At 51.5% G+C, this 19,842-nt stretch overlaps 1 protein-coding gene across 3 annotated transcripts in view; it reads left to right on the forward strand.

Annotated features, from left to right (window-relative positions):
- The window catches only part of WNT5B (Wnt family member 5B), a 105,590-nt gene extending 88,037 nt beyond the window's left edge, over positions 1-17,553 (forward strand). For 2 of the 3 annotated variants that reach the window (XM_046013064.1, XM_046013063.1), the window contains exons 2-5: positions 4,959-5,110; positions 6,247-6,494; positions 10,842-11,134; positions 15,921-17,553. In XM_046013064.1, coding sequence (XP_045869020.1) covers positions 4,959-5,110; positions 6,247-6,494; positions 10,842-11,134; positions 15,921-16,379 — 1,152 coding nt within the window. In that variant the 3' untranslated portion in view covers positions 16,380-17,553. Of the gene's footprint in view, positions 1-3,708; positions 3,820-4,958; positions 5,111-6,246; positions 6,495-10,841; positions 11,135-15,920 lie in introns of those variants that run through there. The other variant, XM_046013061.1, reaches the window with a different exon arrangement.
- The last annotated feature ends 2,289 nt before the right edge of the window (positions 17,554-19,842 follow it).

Here is a 19,842-nt window from a genome sequence, read left to right on the forward strand (position 1 = left end):
ACTTGGCTTAGTGCGTGTAGAAAGTGCTCAGTTAGTGGCCTCTAATATGAAGTACTGTCCCCACTTACCCACTAAGAGCAATTTCTTATTGCCTAGTATACTGGGCACAATGCCGCATACAGAGGAAGTAGGGGAGGTAGGTTTGTACATTCGGAAAATGTTGCATCTACTGGAAGAAACGTGCACAGTTCTGAGGCAGCCTGTGTGGGAGGGGGTCCTCACAAGGGCCCAGGAAATCCCAAGTCAATGGAAAGATTTTCATGGTGTGGGATTAATCAAAGACAGTTTTATGGAGGAGGTGAATCTTGAGCACTGACTTTAAGTATCATTGGAGACGAGAAAGCATTGCTGGGAAGAGGAACAGAATGAGGGCTTGGGGGGAAAACAGAGCTTGTTCTAGGAGCAGGAGAAGAGACCCCATAGTGGGAATTTCAGGAGAAGAATAAGATGTAAAGTGAGGCCAGGCTGGGAAGTTTAGGACGGTTGAAGAGCTGGGAACCACTGTAAGTCTTCAGATGGGAATATGATGCGAGATCAGTGTTTCAGGAAAACTGGTGTGGAACCATTGGTAGACCACAGAGGACTGCTCTGGTGTTAAGTGTAAGGAGGGTGGGCACTTATCTGAAAACAAGGAAGGCCATTAGTGAACCTGGGTGCACTGTAGGAGGTGTTTGCCAGGTGTTTTAGATCCATGCAGAATCTTTCTTGGGGCACCTGGGTGGTTCAGTCAGTTAAGTGTCTGACTCTTGATCTCAGGGCCATGAGTTCAAGCCCCGCTTCGGACTACATGCTGGGTGTGGAGCCTACTTAAAAAAATAAAAATAAAAGAATCTTTCCCTACAGTGGTGGAAATGAAGTGGCAGAGGGAAGAAAAGCTTCTGTCACTCCTTCTCCTCCACCTGCCCCCACAGAAATCATCAAATCACTGGTAGGCACTGGGGCATCAGTGTAGCCAGAAGGTCACAAAGAGAACCACTCCCTTCCCCAAGATTGCTAAGAGTATCTATCTGATTATGTCAGGAATGTTAACAAAATTGCAAAGGTGCTGTTTTTTAAAGAGGTTCCACACCCCAGCTTGAACTCACACCCCTGCGATCAAGAGTCATGTGCTCTACCACTGAGCCAGCCAGGCGCCCTGCAAATTTTTTCTGTAATATTTTATTTATTTATTTGTCAGAGAGAGAGAGAAAGCGCACAAGCAGGCAGAGGGAGAGGGAGAAGCAGGCTCCCCTCCCCGCTGAGCAAGGAGCCCAATGCCGGACTTCATCCCAGGACTCTGGGATCATGACCTGAGCCCAAGGCAGCCGCTCAACGACTGAGCCACCAGGTGTCCCTGCAAAATGTATTTTTTAATCAGATGTTCCATAGCTCCTTCTTGAGTCACAACGAATGAACTGGCCAGTGGCAACCAAGAAAAGGCTCCCACGGAGGCCGCTGGTAATTGCTGGGTAGGTTTCCAGGTGTGAGGATGCCTGTCTGGGGCAAGGGGAGAGGTGTGGGATGTGGCATCATTTTGTGCGCGACTCATATCTTGCTTGAGTTCTCAGGCCCTGGGGGAGGTCCGTCCTGAACCCCCAGAGGTGACTTGTGAACAGCTAATGACCTTGTCAAAGCCCTTGCCACGTGTGCTGGGCACCCCTTTGGTTGGGAGAGGGTAAAACCAGGGCTCTCGGTCTCAGTAAAGGACATGGCACGCGGTAGGGTCCAAGATGTGGGGTCACAGCCGCCCTGTCACCTCCCTGTCGCCACAGCAGTTTGAGGAGAGGTGGGCTGGGTAGATAGTTCAGAGTCTGGCTTACAGGACCCTGAGAATGTAAGCTCTCACCCTTTACCAGTCCCGGTTCTTGTCCCGGCTTTCCTTCTCCTTACCTTACCTTACGGTGTGCGCGAGACCTGACACAGGAGGCGCTGACTTGCTCCCAGCGACTGCCGGAACTCTGGCCCTCCGAGCAGTCACTGCCACAGACAGGCCCCCAGCGCACATCTGATGAACGGCTTCAATGAATAAACAAATAACGGACTGAAGAAGTAGGGCAGAGCTGATGTCTGCCCAGCTCCTCCTGCAGGTCTCTCCCCCTCCCCTGACCCTCTACCCCTAAAGGACAGAGACCTTGGAGTTCCCCATGCTTCACTGTGTTTGCTGTATTTGATATGGGATTCACCCCCCACTCCCCGCCCCAACCCTTCTCTGAGGAAATCTGTAGTCAGGACAAAAGGCAGCATGAGGAATTCTCTCTCCCTGTCTTTTCCGTATTTACTAGATCTTTCTTCCTCCGTGGCGAAGAGCCTCCCCTGGTTGAGTCCGGCTGTAAAACTCACCTGTGACCCGCAATCAGGACTTTCCATGTCCTTTCCATCCCCACCCAGCTTCCCTCCACCCTGGCTGGGCAGAGGCCAGAAGTTTCCACGCTGCCCTTGCCGATGAAACCAATCGCCAGTCTTGGCTTTTCTCCTCCCAGTTCCGCAAAAGGGAAACCAAGAATGTCCACCAGGGCAGAGAGCTGGCCCACTGGGCTCTGTGACAGACCCAGGGTGGCTCACATCTGCCTCTGCCTGCATCCAGACAGAGAGCATCCTGAGGGGCTGTCGTGGGGAGGGGGAGGGAACGGCATACAATTCCAGGTGCCGCATATCTGGAAGGCAGAGAAAGAAGTCACCACACGGCTGGCAGTCTTTTTTCTTTCCTTTCCTTTTCTTTTTGAAGTTTTTAAAATATATTTTTTTAATGAGCTGAAAGTTTGATGGAAAGCACAGCATGGTGGGAACAGCTGGGCAGTGAGCCCTGATCTGTTTAGGTTTGCCAGGCACGGAGGGGCGGGATTAGCGGCTCTTGGGAAGTTTGGCCCTAGCTGGCCTGTCACTGGGGAGTCAAAGCCATAGTGACCGTTAGCAGGCACGGACTCCTGTCCTTGGCTCAGAAACGGTCCTCCGCCCCCACCACCACCACGATGTGGCCTCAGTTGAACCCAGGAGCCGCAGAACCAGAAAGGTTTCACAGGAGCTTGACGAAAAGGTGTGGCAGAAGTGAGAGACGCTGGTGTGAGGGGGACATCCCCGGGGATAAGAAGTGTCACCCGTTGGGAGACAGAAAGCTCGCTGGCAGTGGCAACGTGTGAGGCTGTATGTGGGGGCAGGCGGGAGGCATGGTGGTGGGAGGGCAGGTGTGGGGGAGGGAGGAGGACCACAGGGAATGGGGGCAGCTCTGACTCCTCAGTCCCCAAGAAGGACTGTAGGTGGAGTTGAGGATGTTTGCACAAGCAAACCCTTTGAAGCTCTTCTCTCGTCCTCCCCACTCTGGACCTGGTTCCCTCCCCTCCATAAAGCCATTAGCTTCTGGTGCCAGCCCTATCTCTGCTCCATCTCTCTTGGTTCCAGTCGGTGCATTCACAGACCTCCTGCCCTGAGGGACGGGGAGGATTTATGGGGGGGAGAGGGGAGGGGGGAGGGGGCATCCTTTAGAGGAGGAGAGGTCTGTTAGGAAAGCAGGGTGTGGGGAGCTGTTAGTCGGCAGCGCCAGAGGCCAGATCATTTCCGAGCTGGCTCTGCATGACAAAGGGGAAGGAGCAAGTTTCTTCTTTGATCTGCCCCCTGCCGGCCCCGCACACCTGCCTGTTGGTGCTCCCGCCCCAGCTGAGACCTCAAGAAGAAAAACCAAAAGGGGGTGGGAACCAGGCTGTGGCCCAGCTTTCCTGGATCCTGTTCAGGTCACCTTCCTCTCTTGGTGGCCCCAGGACAAAAATATCTCCCAGGCTGATGACCCGAAGCACCTGCTGCCCCCTCCCAGAGAGCCTGGAGTCCCAGGGCCCCGGGAGCCGCGCGGTGAGACGGGGTGGGAGCGGCTGGGAGCGCGTGCCAGTGTGTGTGTGTGCGCGCGCGCGCGTGTGTGTAGAGTTGGAGGTGTTAAGGGGTCTGGGAAGAAGACTCATTGGAGATGTGGGGTCATGCCCTGGATGGAAGCTAAGGGGGAAACGAGGTGGGGGTGAGAGGGAGGGGGCATGTTTTTATAGACTTGCTCTAGGAGCCAGAAGCAAGGATTTTCCGCCTGTTTCCAAAGGCTGGAGAGAAGGTGCTCTTTCAGGGGATACAGACACGGGCGCGAGTTACAAAGAGCACAGGCAAAGACGTGGGAAGCTATTGAGCTACAAGGGAAGGGGTCGTTGCTTCTGGAAGATGGGTCCTGGGCACAGACCATTGAGGCCGGGGTTGCAGACCAAGAGCTCACTGTTGCTGTCAGCGCACCTGGCCGCCCCTAGAGGGCCACAGTGCAGAGGAGGGCAAGGAGGCCACCTAGGAAGAGACCACCTCACCGGAGGGAGCTTTGGGGACACATGGCATTTCTCAGACAAGTTGCCCTGAGGAAGTGCAGAGTCCTCACTCTTCCGTCTGCTCTGTTCCTGGTAAACAAGGGCTGGGATGTGGAAGCTTCCTTGGAGGGGTAGGGTACAGTTGGGGAGGGAAGACTCCTATTGGGCTGTTGGCAAATCCAACTCCCCAGCTGTTCTTAGTGCCTGGAGGAGAGTTCTGGCTGGAGCGAGATGCACAGTGAGGAGCGGATGGTACGGTGGTTTCTTTGGATGTTCTGGAAGAAGGGCAGGTGTGCACCTCAGTGACCAAAGCATCTTCCCTAAAGCTACCTTGAGCACACTCTGTTCTGGAAATGACTTGTTTTCCTCTCTCTTTTCTCCTTTCTCAGCTCATTGTTCCCTTTGGAATTAGGTCCTGGGTAGGGTTCCCACAGTTTGGGGTAAGAGACCCAAAGGCGGTCCCCTGGTGAGAAGAGTAGCAGTAGGAGATGGAGGATGGAAAGGGGCCGAATCTCTTTGTGGGGGAGCAGAACTTGATGTTGGACACCGCCCCCCCCAGCTCATTCTTGGTGCTTTCCCGATCCTCCTCTCCGCAGGTCCTGCCTCTTTGACTGCATCTCCACATTGATTCTCCCTCCATTCTCTCTTCTCTAGGGAGCCCCATTTCAGAAGCCAACCGCCCCCGGGGTCTTCCCAGGGCACTGGGGAGGGCCAAGGCCCAGGCCCACCATGCCCAGCCTGTTGCTGCTCACCGCTGCTCTGCTGTCCAGCTGGGCCCAGCTTCCGGCCGAAGCCAGCTCCTGGTGGTGAGTGAGAGGGGCTGAGGCCCTTCTCTACAACCTACGCCTCTTTGGTAATTAAATGTGGAGAAAGGTCACCATGGGTTGTGATCGTTCCTTTATTCGTAGGAATCCTAAGGACCGCTTTTATCCCAGGAAAACTAGGACAGCCTTTTCTCTCACAAGCCCCCAGAGCTAAAGGTTCAGCAAGGATAAAGGATTAGTGCATTTGGTTTTTTCCTCTGATCCTGTCCGCTTTCCCCTTTTTGGGGACTTTCCTCTGTTCCCATGGATTGTTAGAAATAGCTCTCGCTTTGCTATTGGATCAGTAAGAACATGGATTTCTTTTTGTTCCCCAGTGGGTGCGAGGAGAGTAGAATTCCTATTTGATAAGTCTGATGACCAGATGAGAGGCTGAGAGATTTGCAGGACCATTGTGTGTGGCCTTCTTTTGTGTTTTTAAGACTATTGTCATGGCCAAGTCAACCTGGAATCAGGCCGGCCCTCCCCACCTATCTTGCCGGATCTGGGCCCCCTTACACTGGTCTCAGAGGTACCTCTACTGTCTTCTCCTCTAACTGACCACTTTACTGTATTTGGTAGAGGATGAACCAAAGCGAGAGCCCCTTGAACGGATAGGGTGAGTTAGGGGATTTGTGGGTGGGGTATGGAAGCGAAAACATTTAGACTAGGTTGTGATGTATGTAAATTGGCTTCTGTTTGCCAGGCGTAAGGGCAGTGTTACTTGAAGGAATTTACTGCTTTTCATCACACCCTGCACTTGGGTTAGAGTGAGTGCGTCACCCGCACTCCCCAAATAAGTCATGTGTTCTCCCCTTCACACTCTGGCCATTGCCTTATAAAAATCTTTTCTCCGGCTGGAAGAGCTCTTTCTCTGTCTGATCACCATGGAGCCAGAAGCTCAAGTCTAGCTTTGGCACTTGACTTCTCCCGTATCATCCGCATTTGTGCCTCAGTTTCCTACCGTGCCCTGTGAAAGCAGGGCCTCTGTTTTAGCAGATTTCTTTTCCAAATCCTTTGTACAGGGCCTTGCACACAGAAGGAAAGCCGTTGCTAAATGTGTTGAGTGAATGATTTCAGGCTGCATGCAAGCCTAGGCTCACCCCTGGGCCTTCCGTCCCCTTTCTGGATCTCCGCTGTAGGTCATTAGCTATGAACCCGGTGCAGAGACCTGAGATGTTTATCATCGGTGCCCAGCCCGTGTGCAGCCAGCTTCCTGGGCTCTCCCCTGGCCAGAGGAAGCTGTGCCAACTGTACCAGGAGCACATGGCCTACATCGGGGAGGGAGCCAAGACGGGCATCAAGGAGTGCCAGTACCAATTTCGCCAGCGGCGGTGGAACTGTAGCACAGTGGACAACGCGTCCGTCTTTGGGAGAGTCATGCAGATAGGTAAGAGCCCACCACCGACACGTGGCTGGCTACAGGAGCCGGGCTCACCTCCCAGGCCTGGCACAGAGAGCCCCCACGAGTGTCTAGGTGAGTTCTCTGAGGCTTGGAAGCGGTGTGCAAGGGGAGTGGGAGATGCACACGGGAAGCAGAGTCTCAGATGGGATGTCGGTCCCTACCCCTGCTAGGGCTCTGAGAGCCCTCTGCTCCCAGCTTCACCCTGTCTGGGGCAGTCCGCTGGCAACTCACTCCAGGAAGGTGGCAGAAACAGCGGAGTTGAGTCAGAGTGGATTAGCAGACGTGCCCACCGTTGCTGACCTTTGTCTCAGCACAGGTGGGCGGGGGTCAGACAGGGGAAGGGCTTTGACAGCATTGGGTAGAGAACCGAAAATCGCAGCTCTGAAAGTCGAGATGAATTTTGCCTCTGCCACTTGGACCCTGAGAGAGAGATAGAAACTTTGGGCCAAATTGGTGATAGCTGTCATTAACCTGACCCAGATCCAGTCCTGACTTTTTCATTCCAAAGGAATGTGTGTGAATGTGGGGGAAGGGGACACATCCAGAAGAAAGATGAGAGGCCACCTCTTCCTGGATTCCTGTCCCTTTCCTCTCCCCCACTCTCGGACTCTCTGGCTGCCCTATTGCTTAGATGGAGGTGTGATTTGGGATCTAATTGTTTTAGGTCCTTTTGAAATGCAATCCTCCCCTCCCTGGCAAGAAATTGAGAAATCCGGCCCTATTCTATTGGGTCTGATCCCCAGGGCCATAGAAAGAAGGTGTTAGGGCACTGTATTCTCCTGTCTCCCATTCTCTAAAAGAATTTCCCCTCCAAGGAAGGAGGACATTTGGGAGTTACCTGGGGCTGGGTTTTTCCCCTCAAAGAAGAATGATTTTAGCAGCAAGCAGGGTATGAGGAAGGCCCCTCCCTCCTGACCTCTTTCCCCTACCCATATTGACAAGTGAGGATGGGGGCAGGGAGAGTATGTTTTGAACCTTGCTGCCCTGGTCCTTCCTCTAGTATGACTCAAGGTCTAGACAAGGAGGGCTCACGTGTTCCTGCCACAGTCTTACTCGGCAGCTTTCCTAAAGGAATGGACTTGGGGTTGAGTGGGAACTGTTTATGATTTATTGATTCTTTTCAAATACACTTAGTATCCAGTAAAGTCTTAGCAGCACTCCCGGCACTGGGTTCTGGGTGTGGACAGCAGGAGGACCACGGGTTTAGAGAGAGGCATCCACAAATCACTTTCAGGGACCTAATGTGTGCCTGACATCGGCTAGATCCTTTTTGTGTGTAATTTTGTTTGAGTGAGGGCCAAAAAGTGAGCTTCACTTGAGGAAAGGAAGGAGTTAGCAGGAATGGAAGTGCCACTGGGTGTGGACTGGCTTGGGGGAGTGACTTGTGCAAGCCTACCCTCCCATTCGCCCTCGACCCTATTCTGCTACAAACAGAACTGCCTGCTTGCCTTATTTTCACAGTTTCTCTTTGTAGCTTCCCTGCAGACTTATGCTACCTGGGAAGCTATCCTCCATTCATGCCCTTGGGCCCAGGGTGCCTCTTGGGGAATCTTCTCTCGCGGCTCTCCTATATGACTTCCAAGAAAGTCCTCCCTTCTTTGAAGCGGCTGTAAGGGTCCACCACCAGAGGGCAGCAGAGCAGCTTGGAGGGAGCCAGTGGCACGTTGCTCAGCCTTGGTCCGGGCGCTTGGGGGCACCTTCCTGGCAGCTGGGTTGAACTACTGAGGAACAGAGAGAAGGCGTGCTTGTGTCCTGCTGCCTCCTGGTAGGGGGACAATGCCAGGTCTCCAGCAGCAACATGGCTGCGGGTTAATTAGCCTTTATCCTTGAGGTGGTTCGGGTTTCCATTCTGAGTTGTTTCTCCTACAGAGAAGCCCCCCACCTTGCTGTCCATTCTGAAGCCCTGCATTATGTCTTGCTGGCTGAGAGTAGCACTACTAGTCTGTACTTCCCAAAGGACGCACTTGCTCCCCAGGAATGAGAGCTCCCACCCTCGGTGCCCCAACCGAAAGAGGCAGAGCCCTTGCCAGGACCCTAATCCACCTGAAGACACAGTGGGATCTGAACCCATCATGATAGGGCAGGACGGTCAGAGCCCATAGTGTCTGCAGTATTTTGCTCAGATGCAGGCATATTATTTTGAAAGGCAGTTCTGAGAGGCATGATTCAGCTTGGAAAAGCGTGTTTGCTAGAGCACTGAGGAAGAAATCAGACATATGTAGCCTGGAAAAGACAACACATAAAAGGCCTATCAGTTGTTTTCAAATGCTGAAAGGCTGTCAAATGGGAAGGGATTAGACAGCAGAGCTCCAGTGGGTGGAAGTTACAGGGAGGCGTTTTCCAACTGACTATAAGAAAGAACGTTCTGGTGATTAAAGTCATTAAAAAGATGATGGGCTGGGTTGCCTTGAAAATCCAGCCGGCTTCCCTGAGGAACGCTGTGAAAAGGAAGAGTCCCCGTGGGAGGGATGTAGGCTACAGATCCGGGCTCCTCCCCATCCCAGGGGATGCCCGGTCAGGGGGTTGAGACATCTTATGAAGATTTTTCAGGCATGGCTCCCTCACAGAGGGGAATAGGCCCTCCTCCCTTCAAGCACATAGGTCACCCTAGCATCCTGGTTGCTCATTCTCCTAGTCTAACTACTCTAGATTAGATAGAGCCCTGGTCTCAGGCCACGGATCAGCTCTGACTCAGATGTGGGTCCTGATGGCTGAATCATGAGTGTGACTTCCTGCCTCATCTGGGTTTTTCTTGTCCTGCTCCTAGTCCACATCTGACCAGAAGTTGACCTCTGGTTCCTTGAGAAAAACTGACCTGCCCAGTCTGGTCTGGTGGCAAGCTTGACTGTGTCCCGCCTAGATGATCAAGAAGGAGGGCAAAGTGAGAGATCCTTCTAGACCAGTTGAGGATTGTAGACTGCTTCCGTCTTCACTGGCCAAGACAGGATTATGGGATGTCTACTTTTATTTTTAAGATTTTATTTATTTATTTGAGTGTGTGTGTGTAAGAGAGAGAACACAGTAGGGGGTAGGCGTAGAGGGAGAAACAGACTCCCTGCTGAGCGGGGAGCAGGATATGGGACTTGACCCCAGGACACTGAGGGATCATGACCCGAGCCAAGGCAAACCCTTAACTGACTGAGACCCACCAGGCGCCCCTGTTTTATTTTATTTTTAAGATTTTGTTTTTCTAAGTAATCTCTATACCTGTCGTGGGTCTTGAGTTTACAGCCCCAAGATTAGGAGTCACACACTCTACCGACTGAGCCAGCCAAGCACCCTATTAGTTGCCTTTTTGATTCTAGCCATCTTCGTGCATGTATAGTGGTTTCTCCAGGTGATTTTTTTTTAAGATTTTATTTATTTGTTAGAGAGAGAGTACAAGCAGGGGGAGCAGCAGGCAGAGGAAGAAGCAGGCTCCCCGCTGAGCCAGGAGCCCAATGTGGGACTCGATCCCACGACCCTGGGATCATGACCTGAGTGGAAGGCAGACACTCAACTGACTGAGCCCCCCAGGCATCCTCTCATGGTGATTTTGATTTGCATTCCCCTGGAGGCTGAATATTATTTTTTATAATCATTTTTATTAAAGTGGAACATGTATCCTAGGAGTTTTAAGTGGTTCACTAGAGCAATGGAGAGGAACACAGTTCAGAGTTTCTCCTGGAAGTGATCTGGACATTTAGTGGGATCGTGCCCAGTATCCTGTAGCTGTGGTTTCCCAGTGCTCTCGAGTCGGGAGGCAGTGTGGATCCTGTGGAAGACAGAGCGAAACAGTGTGGATGATTCTGGACATTGTAATTCCGGCTCACTTCTCCTCCTTGTCTCTGCCACTGTCTAGCTAGATAATGGCAACAATAAAAAAGACAGATGTGTGGCCCATCAAGTGGTGAGAAATGGTGACCTGCATTTTTGCTAGGATACAGACTCCTGCTATTGGTCCCATGATTTCTACTTTGGCTCGTTCTGTTCGTCCCACATGTCCCATAAACTCCTTAATGCCCAGTCTCCCCTCCATTTAGGTCTGCCTCCTCAGAATCTACTGGCCACGTAACCTTCCCTGGAATGGATATTAGTGTGGGCCGGGGCTGGGGGGATTCATTCTAGTGTGTGAGCTCACAGGGTAGAGGAGACAAATTTCTGCTCGTTATCAAGAGGAGTTCCTAACCATTAGAGCCATGGGACATGAAAGATGCTTCTCCTGACATTGTTTCCCCTCCTGGGAGTGTTAGAGGCCGGGCGATGGTGTTGGGGCCTGGAAAGGTGGAAGGAAGGAAAGAGCCTGCGTAGGGAACTGGCATCCCTCACCCCGTCTCCCGCCGTCTGTTGCAGGGAGCCGGGAGACCGCCTTCACCTACGCAGTGAGCGCCGCGGGGGTGGTGAACGCCATCAGCCGGGCTTGCAGGGAGGGCGAGCTCTCCACGTGCGGCTGCAGCCGGACAGCGAGGCCCAAGGACCTTCCCCGGGACTGGCTGTGGGGCGGCTGCGGGGACAATGTGGAGTACGGCTACCGCTTTGCCAAGGAGTTCGTGGATGCCCGCGAGCGGGAGAAGAACTTCGCCAAGGGGTCGGAGGAGCAGGGCCGGGTGCTCATGAACCTGCAGAACAACGAGGCGGGGCGGAGGGTAAGCGGACCTCCCCCATCTCCACACGCATGCGCGCGTGCGTGTGTGTGTGTGTGTGTGTGTGTGTGTGTGTGTGTGTGTACACACTGTCTCTCTCTCTCTCTCTCTCTCTCTCTCTCTCTCTCGCCCTGGACTAACTCGTTGCTCCTGGGCTGAGCTGGGAGCCCTGGCCTGTCCATGAGGAAGGGGGTGGGCCTGACCACAGGGAATCTTACCTCCAGGATTATGGGATGCCTACTTTTTTTTTTTTTTTTAAGATTTTATTTATTTCTTTGAGAGAAAGAGAGCGTGAGAGAAAGCTCTCATTGCCAACCTGGTCCATTTCACAAGGCTCCATTCCCCAGCTGGGCACGTGCCACTGTCATTTTTGTAAACCTCATTAATTTCTCCCCAGAACGGCAGTCCCTAGAGCCCTTAGAAGCAGCCTGGTCATCAGGATTCCAGGCGCTCAAAATAGAGTTCTTGTCAAGCAGATAGGACAGTTGGGCGTTGAGGCCGTGATACCCAGCCTAGGGTTTATGATTTGTGAGAGGCACAGGAGAAAGCAGAGCTGACGTTTAAGAGCTGCTGTCGTGCCCATCCAGAGGCCTGATCCTAAAGCACGCGTCCGCGCTAATGGCAGACACACTTCGACGCCAGAGGCAGGAGGCAGGTGGGTGCCTCAGGGTCTCCCTCACAGAGAGGCATGAGGTCTGAGTGCTGGGTGGTACGAGTCGCTCCTGGCTCAGGGCCAGGGGGGACCACAGACCTCTCAGGAAACGACACAGACTTCTTTTTGGGCGTGTGTCTGCCTTCGGGTCTGTGTCAAGCCAGCTGACTCAGGGGCCCAGGCAAGAAACCGTCGCGAGACCAAAGAACTAATGAGAAACAATGAGGCTAGTGGTTTCCTGAGAAGAAATCAATTCAGAAAGTTCATGTTGGTTCATTTGGTGATTCAGTGACAGGATATGGATATATTTCTAAAAAAGTATTTACCAATTTTTAAAAATTGACTTCTGTTTCTTAGGAACACGTACCGAATAAATGGAATTGAAACAGCTTCTTGTGGACTGGGGATCTGTGATGTTGGGTTGGTAGAACATGGCATGCTTGTGGAAACCTAGTCTCGTCAGTGGTGGGATGTCACGTTGAAATTAGAGTTGTTCATTTGCCCAGTGCCTTCCTTTCAGAGCCCATCTCCAGAAGCTAGAGGTGTGTGTGAGGGGTGGTGTGAATCTGTGGGGTCATGAGTTCTGGTTATTGCTCTGGTTCGAACCAGGGCACAGAGAACAGTACTTTCTTAGATGACCTTCCACTCTGAGGGCATCTGTGGGGCCACCTCTTTCCCCCACGACTTCCTCTCTGTTTGGCAGCCTGCCTGCCAGTCTTTGGGGATCTAACCGTGTGAGAGCCTGGTTTAAAAAAAAAAAAAGGTGAAGATCTTCACTTTATCTCCCGACTGCCCAAATTCTATCCATTTTTTAAGATCCCGGTTCAAATACCCCCTATTTCCTAAAATCCTCCCCATCCTCCATCATGAGTAGTGTCTGCTTCTGAACTGAGGGAGGTTAATTGCTACCTTTTGAGGTACGGCCTCCTTCGCCTCCTCCCACTGGCTGTAGCTCCCTCAGCTCAGGGATTCCATCCATGGCTGTTGGCAGCACTCTCACTGCGCTTTACGCGGGTGGGTGGGCGCATGCGAGTCAGAGCAAAGGTCCCACGGTGCCGCCTAGGAAGAGGTCAAATTCATGGAAGGCTGTTTCCTGTCTCTGCTCTGAGCTCTCTCCTTGGGGCGTTGTGGCAGATGCTGAGGTGACTAGGCCTTCATCCTAATCCGGGCTCTGTTTCAGTCACAGTCTTGACCCCACTTCTACTGGCTCCTCGTTTTATTGCCCTTAATTGTTTGTTTGTTTGTTCTGGCTCTTATCTTGGCCAACCTTCCTTCCATCTGCCTTGTTTCTCACTTACACACCTTCCCCGTCTTCCTCTGTCTGTCTCCCTGCCTTTGGGCCCCCTTCCCCCAGTCTCCACACCTCTTCCACAGCCTTTATCTCTCCCTTTGCTTCTGTCTGCACCAGGTTGGGAATTCCTGTCCCTCTCTATTTTTTATCCACTCTCCAAGAAGCAGGCCTCCGCCATCAATCACCATCTGAGGCCAAGGTACTCACCTCCCACCTCCTCACACCTACACAAAAAAATTCCATAGGAAAGACTAAAATGGTGGCAGGAATTGAAAATTCCCTGGATTTGTATTTTACAACCAGTTAAAGGTTTTATTTTTAAGTCATCTCTACACCCAACACGAGGCTCAAACTCCCAACCCTGCGATCAAGGGTCGCACGCTCCACTGACTGAGCCAGTCAGTCGCCCCAGCCAATTTTTTTTTTCCTAATGGAATATCTAGGATCTGACATCTTGGCCACAGAGTAAATCTGGGGCATACTTTGCAGGAAATTTCTCTTGGCCTTTGAGAGGCTCTAGTAACCCCATTTTAGACATTGATGGCCAGAGCGGTTGGTTGATATGGCCTTGTCACTCAAGGGCTTAAGCATTTTCCAGATAAAAGCTGTCTAATCCTCATGACATTCCTATCAGTTACGAAGCTCAGTCACACCATTAGACAGCTCAGAAGAGGGACTTAGGGCTTTGTCAGGAGGCAAGATGCAGAACTAAGAAAATGTTTTAAAATTTTGCTTTTATTGCTTTTCCAGTTGGCAGGAAAGGCTAAAAATTGGGATTTATTTTTCTGCCTTCTCCTGTCAGAGGAGCTTCTCTACATTATCAAGAGTAAAATTTAAGGGGCGCCTGGGTGGCTCAGTGGGTTAAAGCCTCTGCCTTCGGCTCAGGTCATAATATCAGGGTCCTGGGATCGAGCCCCGCATCGGGCTCTCTGCTCAGCAGGGAGCCTGCTTCCTCCATTCTCTCTCTATGCCTGCCTCTCTGCCTGCCTGTGATCTCTGTCTGTCAAATAAATAAATAAAATCTTTAAAAAAAAAAAGAGTAAAATTTAAGAATATGACTGTTACAGTGTCCTTCTTCATAGAGGCAGGGCGGAATGAATGTCTCCTTAGTGAAGACCCGTGACACTCTTTCCTCTTCGATTTGTTTTATAAAAGCTCCTGTTCTCCTCTGTGGTATCCTCTTCAGCTCTCCTTCCTCAAATCTCCCTAATTGTTGGCTCCCAGTAGAGATGCTTATCCTGTCCCCTCGGTCACTTAGTGGCAGGGTACACAGTTTTAGGCCCTTAATGTTTCCTGCTTCCAGCAGCACCAGATGCCTGACCTCCCTCTCTAAACCAAGGACCATTTCCAGAGGAATGTCAGGCCCCAGCTCAGACTAGGGGAGATTTGTGCCAGAAGAGGATAATTGCAGACCCCATCTTTGAAGTGCCTGTTGGAATGGGGTGTTGGTTCCTTTATGCCGTGGGCCTGGAGCTGCCAGCCCAGTACTGGTGCCTTTAACCTTGGGGAGGAGCCTCCTTCCTTCTCTCCCCTAAGCTGTTTTTAAGCCTCAAGACTGGAGTGCAAAAGGGCTAGTCATTCTGACTCCCTTCTGGGTGGCCCTGAACAGAATATTGAGCCTCTCTGGAGCTTCAGTTTCTCCAGCACACAACAGTAGGGATATTTCCACACCAGAAAAAAAAAATCAGGAAGAGTTTTGACAATAGTGATATGAGCTAATGATGGTGAAGCTATTTCTTGCACCTGCAGTGGTTCTGCACAGTGCTGAATAAAGACACAATCTGGGGACTCTTGAAAAGAAATCCGAGAGAAACCCTTGAAAAAGGAGTCCCGACTCAGTCAGTGACAATGGCTGTAGCATAAGAAAATGTTTTGCAGTGGGCTTGCATTTTTATCCCGCCATCTGTACGCCCGGGCCTGCTGCCAGGGCCGTCGGACACAATGCATCAGGGTGCTTTTCATTGAAAAGCACTTTGTAAGCAGCATTCTGGTCGACTCTTGCTTTTTAAAAAAATTTTGATTTGGGATAACCCAAGTTCAAATCCACTCCACGTTGTTGTGGTTCAGTGGCTTCGAGATGGGTTTATTTTCAGATGAATCACCCCTGTTGGTGGGCCCAGCGACCTGCTCTTGCCCGGCCCAGGGCTCCACTCCTTTTTTCTCGCTCAGCCTCTCCAGGGGGTGTCTGCGGGTGCCGGGTGCAAGGAAATGGTCTTGTTCAACAATCCCGTGTGGTCTGTGCTGAGGTCCCTGTGACTCCGTGGAGTTAATGAACAAATGTTAACACAGAAATGGGGGCCGTTGAGTTCTTAGGGGATTTGGCGAAGTCACGGACAGCTTTTGGCCAGCCACCGCCGTGCAGTTTCTGTCTCAGGCTGGTAGTAGATTTTTTATTTTAGCCCCTGACTGTACTCCGTCTCATGCAAAAGCTGGACACAGTTTGTTGGTTTGTATTTGTTTGTTTGAGGCTTGGTTCAAGACAGAAATATCCTTTTTTCTGCCTGATCGTGAACATCACACATGTGTCATAACAAGTTGAAGTAATGAGACATGGACAAAGTAGGAAGGGCAAGGGCACCAAATGCCATCGTCCTTGGAGCCAATCAGACATGGACATTGCCTCCCCCGCGTTTTTCGGCCCGGTGCTCCTTTTATCTGCTTTCTATCTGGGTAACCAAGCTTCCTGGAAAGATCTTTCTGTACATTTGAGAAACGACTTTTCTGCCCCTCCCCACCGCCTTCCGTGTTTGGCCTCTGGGTGCCCCCAGCCACCCTCCTACCATCTGCCCTCACCCCACTCCCCCAGGCTCCTCCTTCTGATCACCTTCTTTTTGCCCCCACCTCAGGCTGTGTACAAGATGGCAGACGTGGCCTGCAAATGCCATGGCGTCTCGGGCTCCTGCAGCCTCAAGACGTGCTGGCTGCAGCTGGCCGAGTTCCGCAAGGTCGGGGACCAGCTGAAGGAGAAGTATGACAGCGCGGCCGCCATGCGCATCACCCGCAAAGGCAAGCTGGAGCTGGTCAACAGCCGCTTCAACCAGCCCACCCCGGAGGACCTAGTCTACGTGGACCCCAGCCCGGACTACTGCCTGCGCAACGAGACCACAGGCTCGCTGGGCACGCAGGGCCGCCTGTGCAACAAGACGTCGGAGGGCATGGACGGCTGCGAGCTCATGTGCTGCGGTCGTGGCTACGACCAGTTCAAGAGCGTGCAGACGGAGCGCTGCCACTGCAAGTTCCACTGGTGCTGCTACGTCAAGTGCAGGAAGTGCACGGAGATCGTCGACCAGTACGTCTGTAAATAGCCGGCGGGGGTGCTCTTCCGGCCGCTTCACCACTCTGCCTCACAAAGTTTATATTATATAAATCTATATAAATCTATTTTATATTTGTATAAATAAAGGGATGGATGATAAATAATTAAGAGAAGAAAATGGAAAGGAAAAGCTTATTTAAGAGACGCTGGAGGTGTTTGAGGATTGTGCTGTGCTTGGTTCTCTACTCCCAGTGGGTGTGGGGGCGGGGGCTCTCCCCCCCCTCCGTCTTGCGGGGACTCTCAGGATGTAGGGACATGGGACTAGTCACTGTCTATCCACCATAGCCTCGAGGAGACAAGTGGCAGTTGGATGGAGAAGATGATTTTGTCTGGAAGTCTGGAGCCTTTGCCGGCTGGATGACCATCCTGTGACCCCTGTCACTGGGCCAGGAGGCCCTGTGCAAGGCGGCAGGAATTCTGCTTACACCATCCCATCTTCAGGGTCTTGTGCGGAATACTGACTGGTTCCAGAAGAGGGCAGGTGTTTTCTTACCCTTTCACTCAGGCATGTCCTGGCAGAATCCACAGTTAACCGGAATGAGCCAAGGTCTGATGTCATCCCTGACAGGTGACCACAGAGGGACCTGCACCTCCACAGACCCCCAGGCCTGTCTGTCTAGTGAGAATTACCCACCCTCCACAGTTCACTAGGTCCTGGCGCCAGTTCCCGCACCGAGGGGAAAGGAGGTCGATTGGCCTGACATCTTAGGAGAGAGATGAACTGAATGTTTGTGCCTGAGCCGCAGAGAGCCAGGAGTGTAACTGGACCGAGCAAACGTTGCACCATGCTCCCACAGGGAGAGGAAACAGGATGCTGCTGCTGTCACTTCCTCCACCCCGGGGGAGGCCCCCTGAGCGACAGGATGTGTGGCCGGGTCAGGCTCGGCTGGCCTGGCACGCTCTTTTCATCTCTGCCCCAGATGTACAGTTTCTCTCTGACATTAAAGACCCTTCACTGGAGTTTCTCTCCCTTTCCTTCTTTGGACACACAATAACCTTTCATGAGTCTCCCTTTCTTTTTGATTTGATCCTTGGAACCCTGGTACGTGGCGTGTGCATGTAGAAGAGGGTAAGGAAATGGAAACTTTTCAGGGCTCTAGTCTGGTGATTGGAGACAGAGACAGAGTAATAGGAGAATTGAATAAGGGAAAGCATTTAAGCACTCTCCCCAAGGACCAGCTCAAACTTAAATACTTGTAAATGCTAGCTACTTATTACTATTACTCTTAGGAACAAAAGAATTCAGAGATTTCAGTTTAAACCTCACATTGACCTTCCGTTCTTCTCCCATCCTACAGCACCCCACCCCTGGTCACCCCTGGTTTGTTCACTGGGTCCTTGATAAAACACAGGTAATGGGGACACTCTCTGCAGTCTTGTTTCTATTGTCATGTCCAGTCTCAGACTCCAGAATCTGGAGCCAGAAGAGAGAAGAAGATAGAGGATGATCCACGAAGGGAGATGTTACATTCTAGAAAAGGAGGAAGTAGTTCCTAGGACTCATGGGTCCAGGTGCACAAGAGTGACTGGCCTACAGGGGACCCAGTAAGTCACCCCATAAAGACACCGGTTTCGTTCCAGAAAAGTTTTACTTCTGGAGAAATAATGGAATTCAGGAGTCCACTTGGGTTATAATGAGCAAATTATATTGCAAAACAATCTCAAAGAGATTCTGTCTGAATCAGAATCAGGTCCATGTGTACCACTTGTGTCTTTAGGGCCCAGAGAAGAGTCTCCTGACCTGTCATCAAAGAATCTCAGGCCTCGGGTTGTTTCACCCTATTCCTCACACTATTACTTAGAATCCTTTGGTTGACATTTTCGAGATGAACAGTTCATGAAAGAAAGTGATTGAACTCGACTGGTGTACCAAAGATCCAAACACAAAAGATCCAAACCACAAACCATTCAGCCAAATGAACTTGGTCATGCAGACCCACCAGTAATCATAAGGGTTTGGGACTCTGGCTGGCACTCCTGCCCTTCCTCACATCACCGTCGTCACTCCTGGAGGGTTACCTTATGTCAGGTGCTCCAAGTGCTCAAGAGCCAAAATCCAGCTCCTCTTTAGAAACTTCAGGAAATTAGCCATGAGTGACTGGTTCACAGAAAGTGACCTTCATGTTCACGAAAGGAGAAGCATGACCCCTATTAGGTTGAGGTCTTCCTGCAGAGTCATAGTGAGGGGATGGAGTAAACATTAAATATTTTCTTTCTGACCTGGGGAGCAAATCATGTGTTCAAACGCCAGTGTGACTGTTGCAACCACTGACCACCAAGGTTAGGAAAGATCGACTCGTCCAAATAGATTGGCATGAAGTTACAGTTACATGTGTGTTAAGCCCTGGTGAGCTGGCAGTTGTCTGTGACGTGACCAGTAATCTGTATGAATGTGGCTGGAAAATCTGAAGACCCACCCAGGACAGTGAGCATCTGCTCAGAAACCACACTGCAAAAATGCAGAGTCCTAGGTCTCTAACATCAGCGATTTGCATCCAGTTGGTCTGGGGTCGAGCTGGGGCAAGTGTCCAAGTCTTTAAAAAGGCCCTGAGGGACTCCTCTGCTGGTCAGGTTGAGTTGCAGGGAGAGAGGCATCCGGCTACCCTGTGCAGGATTTTTCTAGAACATGAAATGTATTGCGATCAACACGTCATCTTACTGAAGGATCACTGCATTGGATATAATGCCTTGACCAAGAAATCCTAGCCATCCTGGGGATCCTTTCTATTGAGGGGAAAGGGCATTCTGGCCCAGAGCAGAACTGGTTTGTCCTGGGATGTTCTACCTCCCTCTTCTGCCCAGTACTGGTAGGGGGAAGCCTACAGATGTGTTACAAATAGAGTAAGGTAATACTCACTTAGCTATCTTGTCTTCAAGATAAAATTAGGAGGAAGGTATGTCTGACTGCCTCCATTTCGAAAGGACGGTAAGAAAGCAGTCCCAGGCTTAAGGTGAAGGCAGCCCTCTGTTCATAAAGGCACTCTGATGAAAGTCTCCCAAGAATTTGGATTCGAAACCCTAATCTGGAGAATTCAGTTCCTGGTCAGCAGCTCTCTGTGCTTGGCAAAGGTGAGAAACAAAACTTGCGTTTATTCCTCCCTGCCTGGTATCTCTCTTCGGCTTTGTCATCCACTGGAGTTCTAGAAGCTAGCAAGACATCAGCTGCAGTCCTTTATCAAAAAAGAAACCTCCTGCTTGGGCAGAGAGCCACACGATCCCGAGACGGTGGAAGAAAATAGTCATTTCCGTCTTAAAACGGGCTCTGACGCATAGCCAGACCCCACTGACACTGGTCACATGTATCTTGGGAGGACTTGAGTGTGTGCATGCGTGTCTGCGGGTGGGTGTGTGGGGGTGTGTGTGCCTGCTCATGCACACCCATGCATGCAGGAATGGATGTTTCTGGTCAATTCTGGAGGGGAAATGGGGAGGCACTTGAGGCAAGGAAGCTG

The sequence above is a fragment of the Meles meles genome, chromosome 7 (assembly GCF_922984935.1).
Source record: "Meles meles chromosome 7, mMelMel3.1 paternal haplotype, whole genome shotgun sequence".
Lineage (NCBI taxonomy): Eukaryota > Metazoa > Chordata > Mammalia > Carnivora > Mustelidae > Meles > Meles meles.